The 24,609-nt window shown below is 39.9% G+C and overlaps 1 protein-coding gene across 1 annotated transcript in view; it reads left to right on the top strand.

Annotated features, from left to right (window-relative positions):
• Positions 1 to 24,609, top strand: part of SORCS2 (sortilin related VPS10 domain containing receptor 2) — a 596,489-nt gene that overhangs the window by 505,818 nt on the left and 66,062 nt on the right. Inside the window, exons 9-11 of the mRNA XM_068403090.1 lie at positions 6,633 to 6,812; positions 15,010 to 15,156; positions 17,008 to 17,110. Of these exons, the coding sequence (XP_068259191.1) occupies positions 6,633 to 6,812; positions 15,010 to 15,156; positions 17,008 to 17,110 (430 nt within the window). The remainder of the gene's footprint in view (positions 1 to 6,632; positions 6,813 to 15,009; positions 15,157 to 17,007; positions 17,111 to 24,609) is intronic.

Below are 24,609 nucleotides of genomic sequence, written 5' to 3'. Positions count from 1 at the left end.
CAATTCAGAAAGTTTAGTTCTGAAAAGATACGGTGTGGAAAAAGCTTCTTCCATCTATTTTGATCTCTTTATGTCTTTTCAATATTGTGAAATAGGCAGTAGGAAAATTTTTCAGGTGACCAAGATGAAAGAGATACAGGGAAAAATAAACAAAAATGAAAGAAGAAAAAAATCCTATTGCCCTAGAAATAAGTTAAAATCTTAATGTATTCGTGGTAATATGAATCTCCTATACATGCCTTTATCAACTCCATTTATTCTTTTTATGTGATTATCCCCCAGTGCCCTTCTGAGGGTCTCGAAACAGGCCCACCTCTTCTTTGCCTCAGTCTGAGATATACATCACTATTTTAAGCACAGGTTTTCTTCCAAACTTGTCTGTATCATCCAGTAATAGACAGAACACTATCAAGTGTAAAATATTTTGAGCAGTTTTACTCTCTCTCCCTAAATAGCCATCAATCTTTTGAAGCATGTATTCCCTTCTCTATCAAGCTTCCTCTCACCGTAACTTTTTCAAGGATTCCTTAAATGGCTCCATTCATTAACAGCAGAAATGGCAGGAAAGATTCCTGCAGCCCTTTTGTCAGCAGACAAAGTTCTCTTGAGGCTCTGGCTGTGTGATGGTTGGATTACAAAGTACTGAGGCTATGAGATCTCCTTTAGCAAGGCTCTTAGTCTCCCAAGAATTGTTTCTCCGCTTGGGTAGCCCCTTCGCCACCTCTGCCGTCCATCACTCAGGGAGGCTTAGCCTGAGGTTGTTCCTCTGTGCAAGACAGAAGAGCAGTTTGCAGCTGCAGCAGGACTACTGCTCCATCCTTCTGAAAGTCCATTGGAGTGGCTGTTGAACAACAAATAATGGGAAACAAAATAGAAATAAAGAAATGCAGTGGTGTTTGATGCAGTAGGAGTATTCCTTTCCTCGGCGGTGTCACAGCCCTAGCCAGTGAACCTGAGCTGTAGCAGCTGTCTGGCTCCCCGGTCGTACAAATCCATCCGAGGCGGATTCAAGGAACTGTTCTTTTTTTCACACCGTATCTTATTATTGATTTCTCTCCTTGCACCATTTTACTCGCCCAGGCAAGGAAGATTAGGGAGATTATCTTTGGGATATGTGCCATCCAGTTACCTTGATCGTACTGAAGAGATTACAGGGGTTTAAATGTGGTGCAACTGGAGGTCAAGGCTGAGACTACACAGCCTTGAGTGCTTACATCTGTTGCGCTTCTGATACATTTACTCCTCATGATTCTCTGTTTAATTTATCACTTGCTTCAAGTATTGCCCAACCACAGCATTAAAAGATTGCAGAGGGGCAAAATTCTGACACTGGGTGGAAGATGGTAAGATTTGAAAAACAGGAATGTTGAGGTTCTTTTTTATTTGCCTTATTGACTAAAGTGCCACAGTCCTGCCTGCGTAGCATTATACTGGCTGTGCTGAACCTTGCCTACAGTGTTTTCACTTAATGATATTTCCTATGTCATCAGCACATTTTACTACAGAAAGGAGCACTGGCTTGCTGCATGATCCTTGTCATCTTTTATATCCTTCTGTTTTCAGAGTGTAATTGCATTTATTTGTGTCAAAGGGTTTCTTATCACAGTTAGTAATTTAGTAAACCATATTGAGCATTTCTTGAATATAAAATTCTGTAAAGTATTAGCAGACTTATAGGCTGGTGAGTTACTAAATATAGATGGTATATGGGGCTGTATGTTCTGTGAAAACAGACTCAACTGCATTAAAAGCAGATAGTTTTGGAAAAATATTAGACTGATCATGTTGGTATCTGTGTTAAAAGTAAAAAACTAATTCTCAAGTAGTGTGGATGTTTTTAAGAAGTAATATTTGATCGTTACTCTGTACTTGCTGGAAGAGTTCTTGAGTGCTTGATCTTTGTTGCATGGCTAAACATGCACAGTTCTTTCAATGTCATGCGCACACCTTCAGACTCATTTATTTCGTTTAATTGACCAGGTCCATCCATGTGATATGAGGTTTCTCTGAAGTGGTGCTCATCTTTTGGCACAATTTCACCTTCTATACATGTCTAATTATTCCTAGTATCACTTTGAAACTGTCTTTGTGTTTATTTGGATGATTGTGTTCTCTGCTACTGATGTAAGGTACAAACATAGCAGCTTAAAAGTCCCTGGGAGAGCAGGGATGGTATGACCTGTCATTGGATGCCTTGTTTAATCATACCAGTTTTTAATATATAGTTTTTGATCACTTTCAGCATTCATGTAGCATTTTTTTAGAAAAGTAATTCTGATTCAACAGATTTCCAGCTGCCCTTAATTCTAATTCCATGATCATGTAGAAATTCATATTTGTCTGGAAATTGTTTACTTTTTTTACCATAGTTAAGAAATTATAGCTCTTGAATTAAAAAAAAAAGGCAAAAACAAAGCCAAACAAACCCAAAACAAAACCCCAGAAACCAAATCCTGTCTTTTTAATTATATTTCTATTTGTGTGTGTAACATTTCAAGTATTCTCAATAAGGTATGTTTATATTTTCCCCTGTTTTCACAGGATCGTAGACAATAGACATGAAAAGGATTTTGAGAGGTCCTTTTCCAAAGCATGGTCATCTGCCTAAACTGATCCTGACAGATATTTGTCTAATCTACTCTTAACAGCTCCTGAGGATGAAGTCTACTTTACCTCCCTAAGCATTTTATCCTCAGTGTGTATGACCAGACCCTACTATAGAAGGATATTCTGATGTCTAACATAAATCTGCTTTACTGCAATTTATACCCAGTATTTAACTCCAAGCAGACTTAGCAGTTTATTCCATTATCCTTGGAGTGGCTGTTCGCATTATTTGAAGGCTGTTTTCTGTTTCCTCTCATCCTGTAGACAAATGACCCCATGGACTTGTTTGCATAGTGGATTTCTGAGCACTTTGCAGGCTTCTTTGGTTGCACCTATCCCTGGCCTTGGGTTGGTCCACTGTCTTGAACCTATGAGTAGTTGCACAGATTTTTAGTGATGAATATGCAGACATATGTGCTTAGTGTGGTATAACATAACCCAGTGAAGAGAGGAGAATGAAGGAAAAACTGTGACAAAAAAATTCACAGAATATAGTGCACAAGGAACACATTAGCAAACAGAACAGAGAAATCTCACAGGGTTTTAGAGGTTAAAAAAAGGACAATACAGCTAGTAGCATCTCGGAACTGTACAAAAGCTTACAACCTAAGAAGATGAGGTAAAGTAAATGGAGAGTACTGGTATTTGGGAATCACAGTCTATTGCTGATACAAATTGTCATTGGTCAGCTTTGCAAAAACAAAAAAGAGAAGTGAGAATGGTGAGAGCATGGATGCTTGGGTCAGAAAGACATAGAACAGAGTAGACATGGCAGACTGGACAGAGCAAAGGTAAAGTAGCAGAGATGAGAGAAAGGATGTCCATGGAGGAATGGGCATGGCACAGAGGAAACAGCATGGTTGCTACAGCAAAATACTGAATGTATACAGAAAAGCAGCCTGGAGAGAAACAAAAATCTGAGTAGTGACAATAAGCAATGTTCCAAATCCTGAAGATCTCTAACATCAGTAAAGATGATCTTTATAAATGAATTTGCATAAATCATGTGTGAATAGCATAATTACAGAAAAATTAGATGATCAGCGGGGCTTTGACTAGCCTGCAGATTGTGGAGAGAGAAAGCAGGAGGTCCAGCAAGAAGGCAATTGCAGTAGTCCAAGCATGAAATCGTCAAAGAATAAATGCTTTCCTTATAGGTTCTGCTGAGATTACAGCCTAAGGTAGTATCTGTGGCCATGAATTAGATAGAGCAATAAAAACTTGTATTCCCTCAATGAAGATATTTCTTATTTCTCAGGTGTCCTTACTAGTTAACTCTTCAGTGACAGTAAGTTCTGTCTAGCAATATTTACTGACATCCCATCTTTATGTGCTTGTCATCTGTTGAGCAGTGGGTAGCTGGGCTGAAGGGTGGGATTTGGCACACTGATGATCTAGCCTCTGTATTTGTCAGTCAATTTTTTCTTCCTCTTTTTAAATTAATCTTTCCAAAGTAGGAATAGTACAAGAGTGACATGACAGTTTAGCTTTGTTTTAGCTACATTTTCAGCAGTCTGTGTTTTAAAACAAAGATAAATTTAAGAATCAGGCATGAAATTTGCAGTTTTACTTACTTTGTCAATTAATTTTCCCAGATTAATATTATATCATGACTGGGCAGAAAGTGTTGTGCAGGATTATCGCATGGTAGTATAACTGAAGGACTGGTTTGCTTCTTGAGGGAAAAGAAATCACTGTGAAAGGAAAATAGCGTTGAGTCTGAACTGGAAATCTGAAAGTGTAAATTCTGAATGGAAGGAACAAAGTTCAAGGCAGTGAAAGGGCAATTTCACTTACTAAAACCAGGTTCTGTTACGTTCTTGCCTCAGAAAAAAATCGGCAACTAGCAGTCTGAGTGTACAAACCTCTTTCTTGGTAACAGTTGCTGCCAAGAGAAAAGTAAACTCTCATTTGTTGCAGTAGACTTCTCCAGTCTTTTCTGTCACCAGATCCCTCCAGTCTGCCCAAAGTTAATCTTCCTGTCCTTCTGCACCACATGTTTTGGCTCTTTGTGTGCTGTTTCTGCTGGCTCAGCAGCTCCTACCCCACCCTGAGACAGGAGAACCACAACTGTGCCGATCCTCCCAGCTCTCGCCTATGCCACCACGGGCCACCCGTACAACCACTGCCACCCACCAGCACTTGGGGCAAGGAAATCACCTTACCTCCATTCACTGGAAGTTTATGGCACTACATAAATGTTTTTTTTATAATAATATAGATGATAATTTTGCTGAAAGCTCCTGGCATCACAGGAGAGGAAGGGTTTTCTAGAGGTTTTCACGTGAAAAAAAAGAACTGTTTCTTTAGTCCTTGCTGCACTGCCTGCTTCACTTCCATCCTTACTTAATGGATAATCATGGGATCTTTTCTCACACTGCAAAAGAAAAGGTGAATTTAGTATTAGAAGTGGTGTAATTAACGCAGGAGATGAAGCATTCTGTACATGTAAGAGGCTTTTTAAAGAACCTGTTGGGATCAGTTTTGCTGGCATTTCTGTGTCAGAACAGTTACTATTTCATGCTCAGATGGAAAGAATTAAAGTTCTGAGTAATTTTTGAGTAAAAGAGAAAAGAGATCTATTAATAGGATGCTAAACAAAAATCTACATCAGTACACAGTTCAACAAGAAAATCTTTGAAAACAGCATTGAGCTGTCATTGATGGAAAACTTCACTTGTGTTCTTTTGTGTTGAGATGTGTCAGCTACCTAAAACTTTAAATTTAACTAAATGATTAGTTATTTAATAACCATCTTTTGTTCATATTAAAATCTTTCCAGTGTATTAATTTTATTTTTATTAATGTCTTTTTGAATCTAAGTGCCTCAATTGCATCATGTATGTTGCCTAAAGCGTGACTGCAATGCTTTGCCAAGTATTCAGTGTTTCTGAGTGTTACTCACATTTTTTCAGTCTTAACTGGATTCTTACAGAATTTGTTTTTTTTTTTTCTCTCATGTTATCTTGATATATATATTTTTTAAGCCAATGTTTTGCAAACTCATATTCTCTTGGCATTTTGGTAGCTTTATTACATATTTACTCCATGGCCTTAGCTGTCCTTTCAGTACTAAGGTGACCAGAACTTTATATACAGTTTCTCAGTTAAGTACCAAGGTCAAAAAGAGTTTACAGGCTTTCAACCTCCGTTACTAGATGTCATTTCATATGCAGCCCCAACATCTGCCTTTATGCTGCCATATCCTATTTCAAACTCATGTCCTTTTTTTTCTGTTTGCTAAGCTTAGTTCAGTTTTGCTACTTCCTGATTTATTTCTTCTGTTTAATATTAGTGTTAAATTATTTTCCCCAGCTGTGCATTTTTGTCTGAGAAGTTTGGAATGAAGAAGTTGGGAAAACTGAAAGCAAGCTGTTGCCTGAAATTCTTGAGAAGTGAATGCAGAATGTTGACTCTCATGTTATTACTGTTGAATATTTAAGTGGATCTGTCTACATAGATAGATAAATTAGTATTATGTACTACAATATACATGAGCTGTGTGCATGATATGTACTACTTCCTACGTGTAACTTCTGTAAATTATATCTGATCCTCTTTGTGCTGCTATGCTTTGCCCTGGACAAAATCGTTCTTAATTCTCTAGGTACATGAGGATTATTTTTTAGATTAGCTTTGTGTATGTTGTTTCAGTTTTTCATTGACTCTCATCCAGATTTTGGAAAATAATTTATTATTTTTTCCTTTCCTTTTTTTCCTTCTTTTCAAGAAGTCATTTCCCATAAAACTCAAAGCATATCACAGCTTTTGCACATTTATGATTGCTGGTCTTCATTAAGCTGGTTTACACTCTGATAATCTGTAGCCAGAAGGCAGTGACTGAGCACCTTGGAGTGGTGGGAATACAGCATGTTGATTAGTATTTTGTTGAGATATTACTGTCACTGAACTTCTGGATGCATTTCATTCCTCCCTTCCCCCATATTCAATCACCTGGCCATCTTATTGCTTGTAAAATAGAAATCATGGGAAAATGAGTCATTATGTGTCTTATTTTTCTACAGGATTTACAGATAATCAGTACAGATGAAAACCAGGTGTTTGTGGCTGTTCAGGAGTGGTACCAGACAGATACGTACAACCTGTACCAGTCTGACCCGCAAGGTGTTTACTACTCTATCCTGCTGGAGAATGTCCGGAGCACAAAGCAGCCAGAAGAGAACGTCCTGATAGATATTCTGGAGGTAAGTCTTTATCTCTTCCTATGTGTGTAGTCTGGGTGGAGTTTTATTTTTTTTTTAATTTGATTGAGTATAATTAATTTTACGTTAATATATTTTCACAATTATCTTTAATGTAAAAAGACTAGGAATTCTTTCTTATTGATAGTGCATCATTACATGACCTGCTAATGTGCTGTGCACTTTAAGAACTAGATTCTTGGTGTGGGGTTCCATGGATGTGCACAAACAGACCCGGACGAGGTATTGTTTTTTTGAGATATTGAAAAATGGAGCTGGCAGCACAATTTATTATTGAAGAAGTTATGCAGCTGCCTACATACAGCTTTTTTCACAGAATCACAGAATCACAGAATGTTAGGGATTGGAGGGGACCTCAAAAGATCATCTAGTCCAATCCCCCTGCCGGAACAGGATTGCCTAGACCATATCACACAGGAACGCGTCCAGGCAGGTTTTGAATGTCTCCAGAGAAGGAGACTCCACAACCTCTCTGGGCAGCCTGTTCCAGTGTTTGGTTACCCTCACTGTAAAGAAGTTTTTCCTCATATTTATGTGGAACCTCCTGTGTTCCAGCTTGCACCCATTGCCCCTTGACCTGTCAAGGGATGTCACTGAGAAGAGCCTGGCTCCATCCTCATGACACTTGCCCTTTACATATTTATAAACATTAATGAGGTCACCCCTCAGTCTCCTCTTCTCTAAGCTAAAGAGACCCAGCTCCCTCAGCCTCTCCTCATAAGGGAGATGTTCCACTCCCTTAATCATCTTCGTGGCTCTGCGCTGGACTCTCTCTAGCAGTTCCCTGTCCTTCTTGAACTGAGGGCCCAGAACTGGACACAATATTCCAGATGCGGCCTCACCAGGGCAGAGTAGAGGGGGAGGAGAACCTCTCTTGACCTGCTAACCACACCCCTTCTAATACAGCCCAGGATGCCATTGGCCTTCTTGGCCACAAGGGCACACTGCTGGCTCATTGTCATCCTGCTGTCCACTAGGACCCCCAGGTCCCTTTCCCCTACACTGGTCTCCAACAGGTCTGCCCCCAACTTGTACTGGTACATGGGGTTGTTCTTGCCCAGATGCAGGACTCTACACTTGCCCTTGTTATATTTCATTAAGTTCCTCCCCGCCCAACTCTCCTCCCAGTTTTGTGTCATCAGCGAACTTGCTGACAGTGCACTCTATTCCCTCATCCAAGTCATTAATGAATATATTGAATAGTACTGGTCCCAGTACCGACCCTTGAGGGACTCCGCTAGACACAGGCCTCCAACTGGACTCTGTCCCATTGACCACCACTCTCTGGCTTCTTTCCTTTAGCCAGTTCACAATCCACCTCACTACCCGATCATCCAGACCACACTTCCTCAGTTTAGCTGCAAGGATGCTGTGGGAGACCGTGTCAAACGCTTTACTGAAATCGAGATAGACCACATCCACAGCTTTACCACCATCTATCCACCGGGTAACATCCTCATAAAAGGCTATCAAGTTGGTTAAGCATGACTTCCCCTTGGTGAAGCCATGCTGAGTGCCCCTAATGATCCCCCCTATCCTTGATGTGCCTAGAGACAGCACCAAGGACAAGCTGTTCCATCACCTTTCCGGGGATGGAGGTGAGGCTGACTGGTCTATAGTTCCCCGGGTCCTCCTTCTTGCCCTTTTTGAAGACTGGAGTGACATTCGCTTTCCTCCAGTCCTCAGGCACTTCTCCCGTTGTCCACGACTTAGCAAAGATGATGGAGAGTGGCCTAGCAATGACTTCCGCCAGCTCCCTCAGCACCCGCGGGTGCATCCCATCAGGGCCCATGGATTTATGGACGTCCAGATTGCTTAATTGGTCCCTGACCCAGCCCTCATCTACCAAGACAGATTCCTCCTCTATCCTGACTTCTTCTGAGGCCTCAGGGGTCCGGGGCTCCTCAGGACAGCCTCCAGCAGTATAGACAGAGTCAAAGAAGGCATTCAGTAACTCCGCCTTCTTTTTATCCTCTGTCTCCAGGGCCCCCACCTCATTCATTGGTGGGCCTACATTGCCTGTAGTGTTGGCTTTACCTGCAATGTATTTGAAGAAGCCCTTTCTGTTGTCCTTGACCTCTCTTGCAAGGTTTAATTCCAAGGAGGCCTTAGCTTTCCTAGTTGCCTCCCTACATCCTCTGACAACAGACTTATATTCCTCCCAAGTGGCCAGCCCCACCTTCCATGATCTGTACACCCTCTTCTTCCACTTGAGTTTGCCCAGCAGTTCCCTGTTTAACCATGCAGGTCTCCTGGTACCCTTCCTTGACTTCCTACTTGTTGAGATGCTCTGATCTTGAGCTTGGAAGAAGCAGTCCTTGAATGCTAACCAACTATCTTGGGCCCCCTTACCTTCTAGTACCCTGTCCCATGGGATTTCCCCTAGCAATTGCTTGAAAAGGCCAAAGTTGGCCCTCCTGAAGTTCAGGGTTGTGATTCTGCTAGCTATTCTGTTCCTGCCACATGAGATCCTGAACTCTACCATCTCATGGTCACTACAGCCAAGGCAGCCCTCAACCTTCACCGCTTCAACCAGACCTTCCTTGTTAGTGAGGATAAGATCCAGCAGCGCTCCTCTCCTAGTTGGCTCATCCACTATTTGCATCAGAAAGTTATCATCAATGCACTGGAGGAAGCTCCTGGACTGAGGATGGCTGGCTGAGTAGGCCTCCCAGCAAATATCAGGGTAGTTGAAATCCCCCACGACAACCAGGCCCTGTAATTGCGAGACTGCTCTCAGCTGCCTGTAGAAGGCCTCATCACCCTCCTCATCCTGATCCGGTGGCCTGTAATAGACACCCACAACAGTATCACCCCTGCCAGCCTGCCCCTTAATTCGCACCCACAAACTCTCAACTCGCTCCTGATCTGCGCCTGGACAGAACTCAATACATTCTAGCTGCTCACTCACATAAAGAGCAACTCCACCACCTCTCCTTAGTGGCCTGTCTTTCCTGAACAGGACATAGCCATCCATGACCACATTCCAGTCTAGTCTAGTCCCTGTCCTCCAGGAGTCTTTTTATCACCCGATCACAGGGGGTGGTGCTACACACCCTCCTCTCCTAATTCGTTGCTGGGAACTCCCGGGTCCGGGTCCGGGGGGGAAGCAGCTCGGGCCTGCTGCTCGGGGGGCCCAGAGTATGAAAACCGCCCGGTTACAGCCCGATGTGGCCCTCACCTCAGTCGCTGCCGCCGGTGTCTTCTAGGTGACTCAGTGATACGCTTCCTGACTTAGAGCAGGACGTCTTTTAGCCAGTAGAGTCTTAAATAGTAATCCTGTGAACCTTGTGCTAGGTTGTGTCAGCCCTGACAGGTGAAGAACCAACAAAATTAGATATTGGACAGCAAATCACTTGCTTTCAGTAGGTGTCTTGTGCCAACAGCATTTGCTATGAAACAAACTGTCCTGTAAACAAATCTAACTTGGATTTTAACATCAGCGCACTTGGAAAAATAAAAGACTGAAGAATATAGCATTTTGGAATAGTAGCACAACCTGTTATCTGTTCTGCTCCTGTTGATGATGACATTTAAATGTAATAAGGTGTACATTTTCTCTGGTTCTGTTCTTGTAGCACATAGGACTGGCCATTGTCAGGGGATTAAACTAATGGACCTTTGGTCTGGCCCAGTTTGGCCACTGTTATGCTGTGCCTGGTATTAGTTAAAAAAAAAAAAGAAACCTTTATAGGTGCACCAGACTTCTCTGGAAAAGGTTTGTAGTAATTCAGGGTACAAGTCATACACTTACAGAGCTGTTAAATGTCTGTAATTAGACTCTTCTTGGTGGGGGAAAATGATAGTAGTTTTTTCCCCCTTATCTCCTCCAGCTTCATTTAACTTTTTCTTTCCAAATGGCTATAGTAAAACAAAAAAGGTGTATCATTACCAATTATTATTTTCTAGAATCTACCTCTTTAGAAATGAGACTTCTTAATGAATGAAACTGTACATTGTACGTAGCCACATTTCCACAGGGTGATTTATTGAGAACATTAGTTGCAGCTCTTTGCCCCTGGTCACTCCTGTGGCATGCAAAGCTAAAAGGGAGTTAGGTGCAGTGTCTTCTCCATGCATCACCTAGAGCATGTAATTTCAGATAAGTTGTACACAGATGCCACTCCTGGCTGTCCTTTTGTCTACAGGGGTTATTTACTTCACTGTACTTTATTTATTTCACAATGTCACTGAGGGCATATTTGATAATGTGCAAGAGAGAGAGATCTTAGATTTTTGTGTGTGCTGGATTAATTTGTAGGGTTGCATGTGATAAAGAGTAATTGAAAGGCAATACACATGGAGCCATACAATTCAATTTTTTAGAGCTATTTTTGGAATAGAGTTGCATTATAGGAGAACACTTTTATTTGCTTACAATAAGAAAACCTACAACTTCCAGATAGCTGGTACAATAAGTAGTTAATGTCGATCTTCTTTACTAGAATGTGATCAAGTACTTATATCTACAAGTAATGTATGGATTATTTACACAGTACAAAATACCTACTAAATATAACACATATTGCAGTCCTTGAGGATGGGATTTTTTTGGTCTAGTCTGGGTTTTCTCTCTGGGCATTTTAATGCAAGTATCCCATCTTGGGAACAGCAACCTGGTCTAGTGGAAAGGTGTCCCTGCCCGTGGCAGGGGGGTTGGAACTAGATGATCTTTAAGGTCCCTTCCAACCCAAACCATTCTATGATAATCTTCAGTGCAACACAGAGACAGTCCTCAATGCTTGACAATTTCTCTTTCCACAAGTGCATAATTGTCCTTAAAATTTGCACTGTTAATCTTCATTATCTTCTGCTGACCTCAATTCATCTTTTGCTTGTTCATCTGCTATCAAATCTTTTATAGTTTTCTACCTGTCTGCATTCATTTCTTTTATATGCTTTATCTTTTTTTTGTACCCTAATTCTTTTCATGTTGTGTGTGTGAAAGCAGAATAATTCCCAGATACTTGTTAAAAGAAGGAAAGAAAAAGAAAGGTAAAGTATTACATGACTGTCCAAAAGGAGCATGCCCTTGAAATTTTATCAAGTGTTGCCAGTGTCAGCCAGTCACGAATTTGACACGGGCTTATTTGCAAAATGGGCATATTAATGTAATACTTCTAGATTGGATCTTGTTAGGACTCCTCATATAGATAAGAGCTACACAAGTTGGGGTACACATTTTTCATACTTTTTTTCCCAAACAACAAATCGTATATATTTGAATTTTAATCCCAATCTTCTATTATATAGCTGTATTTTTTGTATTTCAGTTACTGCTGGTAATAAACACTGTGTGGCTCTCTGAACTGTGCTTCTTGCTACCAACTAGTATAGAATATTGTTTGGCTGTAAAATCAGTAATGTAACAATGCAGCAATTAAAGTGTCACAGAATACATAGTCGTAGAAGAAACCCTTTTTAGAAAGTAGGTTTCTAAGGTACAAAGTGCTTTCCTAAGTGTACTAGGGAACCACTAACCCCTGAACTGTTTTGGAAAATAGGTGCCCTGAGAACTAATCCAAAAATCCAAAGAAAATCAAAGGAAAGATACTTTTTAATGTCCTTGTGTTCATCTGTCTTGGGTAGCTACTGGACTGCTCGTCAGAGTAACTGAACAATGTTTAAAAGTCGTCTTCTCTGTAGCACCTTATTCTTAATATGAGTCTTTTCCCTTCTTGGTAGAAAGATACTAATCTCCCAATTTTAGATTAAGGACCTGAGTCAAGGAGTAGAAAGTGCAGAAGAATTTGGGTGCCTTGGCATCACAGTTGAATCCAGAAGGTAGATTTGCCATACAGCATTCACAGTATTTACAGAAAGAGTCAGGCGTGTATTTACATAGGTCACAGGACAAAGAAAATGCTACAGAGGGGGTGAGGAGTTTTAAAGCTGCCATTTTTTACACACCATAATTTTATATTATTATTTTTTAAGCTAATGCACCACTCCAAACATCATACTTCTGAACTTGCTCTGAAGATAAATGCCTGAAACTTATTCATTACTTCAAGCAGGGTTTATGCCTTTCATTCAAAATAGAACTGCTGAAGTGCTGCTCAGCTTTTATCTTTTAGAGCAGCAGTGAGAGAAGTTAACTGAGATACTGGAAGACATTTTTGCATAACCTTTCTGTGTCTGACAGATTCAAACACTTACGTGCCGTATTCTAGAGGGGAGAGGTTACCTTAGCACTTGCTTAGGTTAGAGATGGGAGCGGGAATGGAGAAAAATTTTAGCCTGACTCCCACTGAATGATTATATGGAATGATTAAATATTTATTAAACAAGAATGAGAGAAAGGGAGAGAGAGGAAACAAAAATATTCATGATGCAGGACTGTTTTTGCCTTCCACAAATGAAGAGGGAAACCTCAGTTGCAGTCTCTGATCTAATTATTGTTTAAATATTTAATATTGTGTTCACTGGAAGAAAGATGTGCACAGAAATTGAACCCCAAGTCTACCATCCCACGTAAATGTTTGAACTGCCAAGCTTTTCGGTATTATTCATGGCTGTGCTGTCTCTGGAAGGTAGAATATGTAATAACGCCTCAGCAAGACGAAAGTGCTTTGAAAGTAAAGAAAGGAGGTTCCTTGTTTCTTCCCTCCCCTTCCTTTTCTCATCTACTGCAAGGTAATTGACTTTTATAGTGTGTTTGACTTGGAGGTGATTCTGAGCTTCCAGCATCCGGGATAAGTAAGCCAAACACACGTGCATGGGGTTTAAGGAAGAAGGAGCTCATGAGAGAGCAGGGAATTAAAATGTCTGTACAAAACTTGGTTATCTAAATGTAAGTATATTTCCAAGTTCTAGGCTGTTACCATAACCAGCAGAACATTCTTATTCTCTGTAGATTTGGGTCAGTTCCTTAGAAAAAAGCATGTATTTATAAATAGGTATCAAAGCTGTAGCCTGCTGGAAGGGATGCCTTCTCTTCACCCTAAATGCAGACTTTTGTTAAATGAATGTCAAAGGGAGTTCATAACTGGTAGTTGGAAAAAAAGGAAAAAATATTTCACATACAAAATAAATAGTAAGTCCAGGAATGAATCATGTCAGCAAGAGACAAATATTCCTGATCATGCAAAGAGCTGGATACCTTGTGCATTAATTGTAATGAATGCTTCAGTTTTGTTGAATGTCAGCACATAAGCAGATTAGAGAGCTGTACTTCGCTGGAAATGGTATATGAGTTGATACACATTGTCAAGAATTTTTCAAAAATTCAAGGTAGCTCATGAATAATCATGAATAATAACCTTCAAATTTAGTACAAGATCTTATGCCATTGGGTAGAATATTAACATATAACTTAAATGTTAGGGCTAGTACTAAACATAGTAAGGTGTGATTACTGTCAGGTTGCTTTGAAAAATTATCCCCATTAACTTTGACACTGTGAGTTGTAATCATTTTCTCATACAGATTGTTTTGAAATAAAATAACTAAGTGTGCCCAAGGGAAGAGAGAGCCTGTAAACTTTTTTTCCTTTTTCCCCAGACGTTAAAGAGGTGAAGGGAGGCTAAACGTGTGGAGGTAGGCTGGGTGTGGAAGAATTTCAGATGCTTGAGAGGTTAATTCAGCCCTCACTGTTTCTTCCCCAAATGATATGTCTGCATTTATTTCCTACAAAAGACAATTGTGCTTCCTAACTCACTATTATTTTAAAGAATATTATGTTGTATTTTGTTATTGTAGCCTATTTGTATACTATTTATATGATGTGGGTCACATGACTTTGGTGTAAAAGACAAGTTGCTGTTATAAATTGCTTCTATCATTTGTAGAATAACATTTTAGAGATGTCTATGTTTAAAAAAAAATGCAGAGCTGTAGTGTACAGTAAGGCCATGCTACCATAATTTTTGTATTTTGCTGTGTAAACTACATGTAATTTGATTGGCCTTCTGACATTGGGAGAACTGTATATCCTTTTTAAATACATCTAGAAATACAAATCAGTCAGTAATTATCCTCCCCTTCCCTCTTTCTCCCTTTCCTCTTATCCTTTTGCCTTGCTTATTTTTTTTTTTTAAGGTATCATTCACTTTCCTGGTGGAGAAACTACCTGAGGTACACAGTTCAGAGCCACAAAAGAGCAGCTAATCAGGGATAATCCTTGTTGAAAAGAAATGTGTATGTGCCTGTCATTAACCCTCTCTCCTGCATGCTCCAGGTCAGAGGTGTAAAAGGAGTCTTTTTGGCCAACCAGAAAATTGATGGGAAAGTTACAACTCTGATAACCTACAACAAAGGCCGTGACTGGGATTTTCTAAACCCTCCAGATATTGATATGAACGGCAAACCGACAAACTGCAAACCTGTAAGTGGTTCTTTTTAACCTATCCTTAACCTATCCTTTCTCTAAAGTGCACAAGATCATTTGTGCAGAAGGATGTGCAGTAGTTCTGACAGCCCAAGAGCTTTGTGCTGAATATACCAGCCAAACTAGTAGGCAAATCTATTTACATTGCATGAGCAGTGGTTTCACAAGCTGTTAGTCCAGACATCTTGCAAAGTGAGTAGTCGTGACCCTGTCTGTAGCATGGCATTTCTTATTGTAGAGCTCACTTTGACACAAAGAGGACATTTTTTCTTGTGTGTCAACCACACAACCCCATTCAGAATACAGTCATGTATTGTGACAGTCATGACAACAGTCATTTGTGTCTGGATATAAGGGGTGCGTCATCAGTCCAATAGGACTTACCAATACCTTTTCTCTTTCCATTTTTTGTATTTTTGTTTCATCTTAAACCAGGTAACCCTTGGTTCCCTGTTAAAGGGAACTCTTGACAGTTGCTTGGAAATAAACACCACAGTTAACTGCACGAAAAAGGCCTTTCCTTTTGTAAGATTTCAGTTTAGATGTCCCAGCTACCCATAATATTTTGTTACTTGTGAGGCTGTACTGAAAACCTTGTATTTTTCTCACTGACTCTCTGCTCCTGGGGACTTAAAGCTCTGCATTGCTTGGCAAAATAAATGCTTTTAGTCCTGCCACTGCAAGAGCTTTGACCCCTCTCCACGTAGCAGAAGTGGAGGGCTGGAGCTGATATCTCTCTTTTGAAGAGTTCAAGACCGTGCTACATGGTTCAAGCCTGCAGGGCCTGATCCAGAGCTCTTGGAGGTGAGTGGAAAGATCGCAGTGGCAGCAGCTCCCAGGCCGTGCTGGCAGCCTGCTCCTGGTAAAGCTCCTTTGAGTGACGCTGTACAAAGAGCAAGATGCAGTAAGGTACTTAGCAAGGAGAGATGATCAGATGTGTCCAAAAGTCATTATGCTATTTTTCATATGACTTCTTTTTTCTGAAAGAAATTTCAGTACAAACAGTTGTTTTACTGAAATCATCATTTTACCAATTACGTGGGACCAACAAACATGCAATACTTGTTGCTATTGCATTTTTAAACAATTGTTCTGTCACAAGGGTTTTTATACAGTAATTTAATCCTGGCTTCTTTGAGTTTGGAAATTTTTTTGTTGAGACAGTGGCACGCTATGGAGACATCACCAGAGATTCTTGTTAGAAAGCTAAGGTTGATATTTCAGACTGGAATTTGGCTCCATGGGAAACAGCTATTCTGTTTCTCTACAAGGACATACATTGCTGAAGCTGCTCTTTGACTGGGCTTTGATTATTTTAGGAGTGTCCTGGTTTCATGGGGATAAAATTTATAGAATCAAGTTTCTGTTAGATTTTGTTTCAGTTTGTGGCCAGCCGTGGTGATCAAGGTCCTTAGCAGTTAAATCCCAGGCTGGCCCGCAGGTGTATTCTATATCATTAACATCAAGTTCACTATAAAAAGGAGGGCTTGCTGGGGAGGGGTGGGGGCTTTCTTTTTTTTTTTTTTTTGTTCTGCTATCTTCTTCCCTCCCTATTTTGCATTCTCAATGATTGCTATTCCTGGAGCAACTTGCCAGCACTCTGTAGCTAAGTATAATTTCGTGTGTTTTGTATTATCATTGATATTGGTTTCTTTATTTTATTAAGTCTGTTTAACTTTAACCCATGAGTCTCCCTCCTTTTCCTAATTTCCTTCCTCGGTTGGGGAAGGGACATTGGGTGAGAAAAAACTGTTATTGTTTAGCCCTGGGTGTGGGCTAAATGAAGACAAGGAGCATAACTGTTACCAGTTATTTTTAAAACCTGTCTTCTTCTTCTTCCCGCACAAGCCTGATTGCTACCTTCACCTCCATCTCCGCTGGGCAGACAATCCCTATGTGTCAGGAACAGTCCATACGAAGGACACTGCGCCAGGGCTCATAATGGGGGCAGGTAAATGCATGAAATTATTTTTTTAAGGCCTGAAATGTGTCAGCAGTTCTTTGTAGCTCTAGTCTTTTGGTTTATAACGATACTATGCTACAAACATTGCCAAAATAAGGCTTTCTGTGCAGAATAATCCTTTGTGGGATCTCTTGATCAAACAATTTAGTAAAAGTTAATTGAAGTCCAAGAGTTGTGTCTTCTAGGGCAGTTCTATAACAGTCGCCTGGATACATTATACTTCTCTCGGCTGTGTAATATCTCTTTCCCCATTAGTGCAGTGTGGAGGAGTGATGGTGGCTGAAGGACTTGTCCTGCATTCTTTTTCTCTGGAAGTGGGGTGTAGGGCCTTCAGCATTATGAATAGCCCAGCAAATCCAATAAACTGATGTAAATGGCGGCCAAGCCTTTGTACTTTAAGCTTAGATACAGATAATTTGTCTTGTAATTATTATTAATTCCCTTCTGCTTAAAGAGAGATGAAGTGAAAGAGGCAAATGTGTTTCTATGTTGGGAACAATGCTGATTGTGGCTTCTCCATTTTAACATACATATGGAGCCATGGTACTGTGAAGTGGTGTTTAATATGAGAAATTCCATTGCAGTGTTGACTGCTCATCAAGAAAAATATTCACATAACTGTTTTACTTTATATCACAGAATCACAGAATGTTAGGGATTGGAAGGGACCTCGAAAGATCATCTAGTCCAATCCCCCTGCCGGAGCAGGATTACCTAGACCATATCACACAGGAAGGCGTCCAGGCAGGTTTTGAATGTCTCCAGAGAAGGAGACTCCACAACCTCTCTGGGCAGCCTGTTCCAGTGTTCAGTCACCCTTACAGTAAAGAAGTTTTTCCTCATATTTATGTGGAACCTCCTGTGTTCCAGCTTGCACCCATTGCCCCTTGTCCTGTCAAGGGATGTCACTGAGAAGAGCCTGGCTCCATCCTCATGACACTTGCCCTTTACATATTTATAAACATTAATGAGGTCACCCCTCAGTCTCCTCTTCTCTAAGCTAAAGAGACCCAGCTCCCAGCTTTACCATCATCTATCCACCGGGTTATGTCCTCATAAAAGGCTATCAAGTTGGTTAAGCATGACTTCCCCTTGGTGAAGCCATGTTGAGTGCCCCTAATGATCCTCCTATCCTTGATGTGCCTAGAGACAGCATCAAGAACAAGTTGTTCCATCACCTTTCCGGGGATGGAGGTGAGGCTGACCGGTCTATAGTTCCCCGGGTCCTCCTTCTTGCCCTTTTTGAAGACTGGAGTGACATTCGCTTTCCTCCAGTCCTCAGGCACCTCTCCCATTGCCCACGACTTAGCAAAGATGATGGAGAGTGGCCTAGCAATGACTTCCGCCAGCTCCCTCAGCACCCGCGGGTGCATCCCATCAGGGCCCATGGATTTATGGACATCCAGTTTGCTTAATTGGTCCCTGACCCAGCCCTCATCAATGAAGACAGATTCCTCCTCTATCCTGACTTCTTCTGGGGCAAAGATATCCTTGTGATTCATCTATTCATTTCATTTAATTTTCTGTTTCTTTGTTTCAAAATTATTGAAATGTTAACTGTTCTAAGAGCTTTTTAAAATTGCATTATTTTATTCTTATGTTATAGATTATATTTAGGTGAAATACACATATGTACTGGTTGTCTTTTCCTAAAAGTAAACCTGTTTTTAATCAATAATGCTTTCTGTCTTAGCTTACACTAGTCTCTTATAAATGGCTTACTAAATTGAAAATTTCCTGAGAGTATCAAGGTGAGAATATTTGGTGTTGAAAGAGACTGACAGCTGCCATTACTTCAATATAACTGAAGATTTCAAGTTTTCCCCTAGTGTAAATGGAGTTTAAAGTATTTTACTGGAGGCAGACCTACCTGGTGAAATGATGCTGTGTTTTTTTGACATGAATGAGACTAAGAATTTATACAGTACCCTTGTAGATACATTTATTAGGTGTTTAATTCACATTTTATGAATTCCAGTATTTCAAAAAATAACTTCCATCTCAGGGATCTTCTTTTTACATAAAGGTACCCTTATTCTAAGGTAGGCTTTTAATTTTAGGCTCACCATATTGTACCTGAATGACTTCTAGTAGCAAATTAAGCAATGAGCTTTAATTAATTACTCCGTTACTTCTATTTCATTTTTCTCTCTCCTTGCATTATAATCTGATGTGGTGAACCGGTGTTCTTTGAGATATTGGGTTGTTTTCATTTGGTTCAGTTTTGTGGAGTTTAAGTGCACTGTTCTCTGAGGTGATATTAGGGATGGCAGAGGAGTATTTTGCCCTTAATTCCTCCCTAGAATGGGGTGAGATTTTATCACTGTGACATCACTGTTTTACCACAGCCAGTAGGTAAACTTGTCAACCACTTTCCTCAATGTGAATATGAGGGAGATTTTTTTATGACATCCAGTTATCATTAAGAACTGGACTGATGTTAAATTTCACTTAGTTGTGGAGCAAGCTATAATGTAGTGGAAATGGTAGAGAGGCACCCTGACTCACAGCAGCTGGCTAAAAAGCTAGGAGGGATGATGTGAAATTGCGAAAAATTTGCCCAAGAGTAGTGCAGTATGTCCTTTCTCTGGTAGAAGGTCATGCAGTTGCAAACAGAACTGAGGGACTTAGTTTGGAGTCTTAAAAATTATAAAGAGCAACTGCATCCCCTTGCCAGCAGACAACCTGAATCAGCTCTGATTTTGATTGCATTTACATTATTTGGATGCTCAGGTTGTCTAGATTCAGTGCACACGTTCAGTCGTATCTGGAAGACCTGATATCCTTGTGAACTTACACTTATCAGTAATACTTTACATAAAATGAGCTTGAATTTCTTCTGGTCTCATCCCTGAAATTGATATTCCTATGCAAATCAACACAAGTGCTAGGATCTTAGCACATACAGAAATCAGATTATTTGGACCACATCACACTATTGGAATTTTACTGCTAGATTTAGGGAGAGCACGTCTTCTGGAAATGACTGAAGATGATAAAGATCTGTGAGTGTCAGTTGATCACAGTGTCTAGGAACCATCAGTGCCTTGTGCTGTGAAAAAGGGAGATGTATTCTGAGGGTGAAGTAGGTAAATAACTGCCAATGGAGAGAAGGAAATATTAATACTCTAGCAAAATACTGTACAGTGACCTTATAAAAAAGAATGTGTACAATTCTGATCATCAATTTTCAGGACCAATGAGCAGGTGCTAAGAAGGACTACTTGGCAGTTGATGGAAATAGAGAATATTTACAAGAGGAACATCATTATCTGAGAAAAATAAAGGACAATAAAGAATATGATTTTTTTTTTCCTGAAAACGTGACCATGGGGTAGAAACAAGTGATGTAAACAAGCGGATAAGAACTAGAAATTAGAGAACAGTTTCTAACCATGAGCCATGAAGTTCATCCTCTCAATAAGAGCAGTGTGGCTATCAATCGAAAAGACCAAAACCAAAAAAAAAGTCCCTTTATCATGGAGTTCGGCTGTTTTATAGAAAGCTTATACAACACAGCTGATATGGTAATGGAAAGCCTGATCTGTGACTTAAGGATAGTTTTGATACTGTGCTTGAAAATCAGAGCACAGAGACTACTGAATATTGTTTTAATTTAAAAAAATAAATAGTGAACAGCATTAATGCCTAGAGCATTTGGGAAAAATGCAATAATAAGATGTTAAAGTTGCATCTTTTAAAACTCATATTTACAAATAAAAATTCCGTTCTATTAACGTTGCATAAATAGTTCTGAGGAATGCGTATTTTTAGCTTATGTATATATACAAATTGTGCAGACAGAATATTAAATTTTATAGCTGCATATTGAAGTGTTCTTTTAAATAACTGCTTTGCTCCCTTTAAGAAATGTAATAGGATTTTGCATTTACATTTCATTTTCATGCATTTTAATCTTAGCAACAGCTTCTATTTCTCGCAGCATCAGCTATGAAATGTGTGTCAATTGATGGGTAAATTTTTACTATAAACTTGCAAAGGACTTTTCTATGAAAAATGTTTAGAGAAGCGTAGATTTTTCAGGTGCTAGTTTACAATTGTCTGCTTAGCTTCCAATCCAGATGGCACATCAAGCAAGCAGTAAATTCTGCACATTCAGTGCTGGGAAGTTCAGTTTGCTTTTTGTCATATAAGGCCCAAATCCATTGCATACATTGTGATTAATTTCTATCATTTTTCACAAAAGTAGCATACCAGCATGCCGCTATAAAATGGATGAGGGAACAGGAAGATGATTGAGCATTTTCCAGTGCATTTTGGAGTGAAGATGCTGCAAGTCACTTGGATTTTCTTTGTGTCAACATGTTCTCTCATTCTGATGGTGTGAATCACTTCCTTAGCTAAACACATCTTCAACTTGCCAGGCAAAAACGTTCTATCTGGGACATTTAAACACAAATTGGTTGTATGTGTGTTCTACACTGTGACTACAAGTTTACAAACCATGACATTTTAGCTTATTGTGCATTGACTGAAGGGATGTTACAACTGTATTAATTACCAGTAATCTAGGCAAGGTACATCTCTTTTTGGAGTAGGTATCTACCTGTATGCTAAATTTAAGTGGCTGGAAAAGATTTTTCCATATTAGAAGGATTATCAAAGTTGTTGCATATGGGGATTATTTCTTCTCACAGTAAGCACGTCTAAAATCACATATAAAACTATGGGTAAAGGCAGTGATAAGTAGTGCTTAAAACACGCAAATTAATAGTAAATTGTAAATTAAAGTAATCTCCCATATTTGTGTGACCCAGTAGGAACCTGCCAAAATACCTGAGCAAAGACAAACTTTTAATTACTCTCTTGAGATCTGTATGTGTTTCTCACAGCTATACCACCTTTCCAGAGGGCTTGACTGGCCACTGGTCATTGCTAAAATACATTGCTTGCTTTCCCATCACTGTGCTACCAACTGCTGAAATGGCATGTGCAAAGTTATGAATAGCTTGGAGAAATATGTTGAAGGGTAGTTAGTACCACTGTATTCTAGTTTTGGGGACTGCCACCCCTGCAGGGATGGAACGTGTGATTTTACCCTGTTACTTTATAATTAGCCTTTATTCAGGACAAGTGAAAAAGCAAAAGAGGATTTCCTGTATCCCAAAGCATAGTTTGAAAAGGTTTGTAAGAATGCAAGTAATAGAAATGAAAGACAACTGTGCTTAATCAAAAAATCCAAAATGCAGACCAAAATGTTTCCTTTTGCTTTCTAAATTGAAGAAACAAGGTGTCAGAACATAACAACAGCAGAGTCATACTGACTCGGGCCAAGAGTCCATCTAGCCCAGTATCCTGGCTCTGTCAGTGACAAGAGCCTTTGGGGAAGTGTTTAAGAGGAATTCAGGTGTATGTGTGTCCCCAGGCCATGTTTTGGGAGAAGGCTTGCACATGGGACTGTTTCTGGTAAGTGCTATGGTCAAGACAGCACCAGGTTTACGTCTCCTAACCTACACAGCCCAACGTACCTTGGCCTTCTACCCTCAGGCACATCCAACATGATCGAGGGTATGCCGCACACATCCTCAGTTTCATCACATGAAAACACTGTTTGCATGGCCTATAACATAACCTTCACGTTATTTCAGGTAATTTGAACCGGAAAAAAAAACGAACCAAAACAAAAAAAAAAAACAACCCAAAAAAACCCCAAAATACATCTTCTGGCCATGGTAGCACCACCTGGGGAGAGCCAGGGCTGAGTGCTCTGTGATGTGAACATGGTTGGGTCATGCCAACTGGCCTCAAGGCCGCAAGACAGTCTCTGGCCTTCCCTTATTTCAGGTTTGCATGGTGTTTGCAATAATGCCATCCCTTTATTAGAGACAAAGTATGAACCTGTACAAATGCCTTTTAACAACAACATATTTAAAATTGGATGAGAAGTGTAAAAGCAAAGTTGAAGCAAACATTCACAACAATTTGAAGAGTCGTCTTTCCTGTTCCTGTCATTTAGCTATAAAAAAGAATATAAAATAAGACAAACTTCAGAAGCTTCTATATTATAGACAGAACTTCTTGAAACTAGATGGCAAAACAGTCTGTGTCGTGTCAGAGGAGTTTTCAGGCCATTTAGATCAAAAAGTGATGTTAAAATTATACCATTTTTAGCTCTGGCTCATATAGCCTGCAGTTGGTTACCAATTCTAGATGCTATAACTTTTTCAGTATGAACCTGAATTGCCTTCAGTGCATTATATTACCTTTACTAGTTACCACAGATGAATTTTGAGATCTGATTCAGACCCACTAAAATGATAGAAAAGTTTCTGTGTTGTAGTGGCACACCTGAGGAGTTACTGCAGATATTTACAGCTGTAATAAGGAGCACAGATTTTGGTGTGATTCACCAGGCAAGCTGCACACTGACATTTGTGGGTGTGCAGTACAGTCTGAACACTTCAGGACGTGGTGGGAATGGTACTTACAAACTGTAAGTATTGGCTTCTAGTCTTGGAGCTGAGCATCATTTAGCTATTTCTCACTTTCTGTATCATTTGATCGCGATGTCAGTTGTGCACATGTGTTATTGGCTGCCACAGTTACCACAGATAAGGTTCATAATTCTGCTCCGATACAGTGTGGAAACTTTCAGGATGTTTCAGCTGTACTTTCTGAGTGCTCCTGTGACTTTGTAGTTGTTTGTTTGTAATGTTGTTAACGTCAGGCTTTTTTGCATTTCATTTGATGTGAATTGGAGCTGTTGTAAAGGGGTTTACAGGGCGCTGTTACATATGCTTTGTCTAGTTAGCTGACTTAATCCAGTAACATGACGCACTGCAAGGTAGCTAGGGCCTTGAAGTAAAATTGTGCTCTTTATTTTAAATCTCAAAAATAACAGACCGTCCCAAATCTTTGAAGTTATTTTTTATTACAACTTAAAAAATGAAGTTAAAGCAATGTAACTCTTTAAAGAGAGAAAATTCTTAACTCTTGTGTGACACATGTTAAATAGAAAGGTTTGCAAGTAAAACTGTTGTGAGTCTACCAAGTTCTTTGAAGGACTCAGTTTATTCCAGTTCTCCTTTTTCAGGCTAACAGCTTTCAAAGGTACCCTTAGCTTAACAAACTCATCACACACACCTATGTGTTCCTACGGAAATTTCCTTCTGCCTATCACCTCTGCGATTTGTCTGTGTGGCCACTTCCCACACAAATAACCCCCTGCGCTTTGCAGAAGCCTCCCTGTCTCCATTGGTCTTGCAGGTTTCCTGCTTGCTGCCTCACCTGCTTTTTCTTTCTGAATCCACTGATGCTATTTTTCAGCAAGACATTGTCTGTCATACTCACACAGCAAACTGCAACTAAATTGGAAAGTTTTATCCTCCCTTACAGAAAGGGTTTTCTTATGTGCTTGAAGACATGACTTTATAAAGTTTGTAAAATGATGTAATATAGTTCTGTCTCCTAAAAATCTGGAAGTAGTGGAAATTGCAGCCTTGATTAATGCACAGAACATTATGTCA

This window comes from Nyctibius grandis, chromosome 6 (assembly GCF_013368605.1).
Source record: "Nyctibius grandis isolate bNycGra1 chromosome 6, bNycGra1.pri, whole genome shotgun sequence".
NCBI lineage: Eukaryota > Metazoa > Chordata > Aves > Nyctibiiformes > Nyctibiidae > Nyctibius > Nyctibius grandis.
This window is presented reverse-complemented; position numbering and strand designations above follow the sequence as displayed.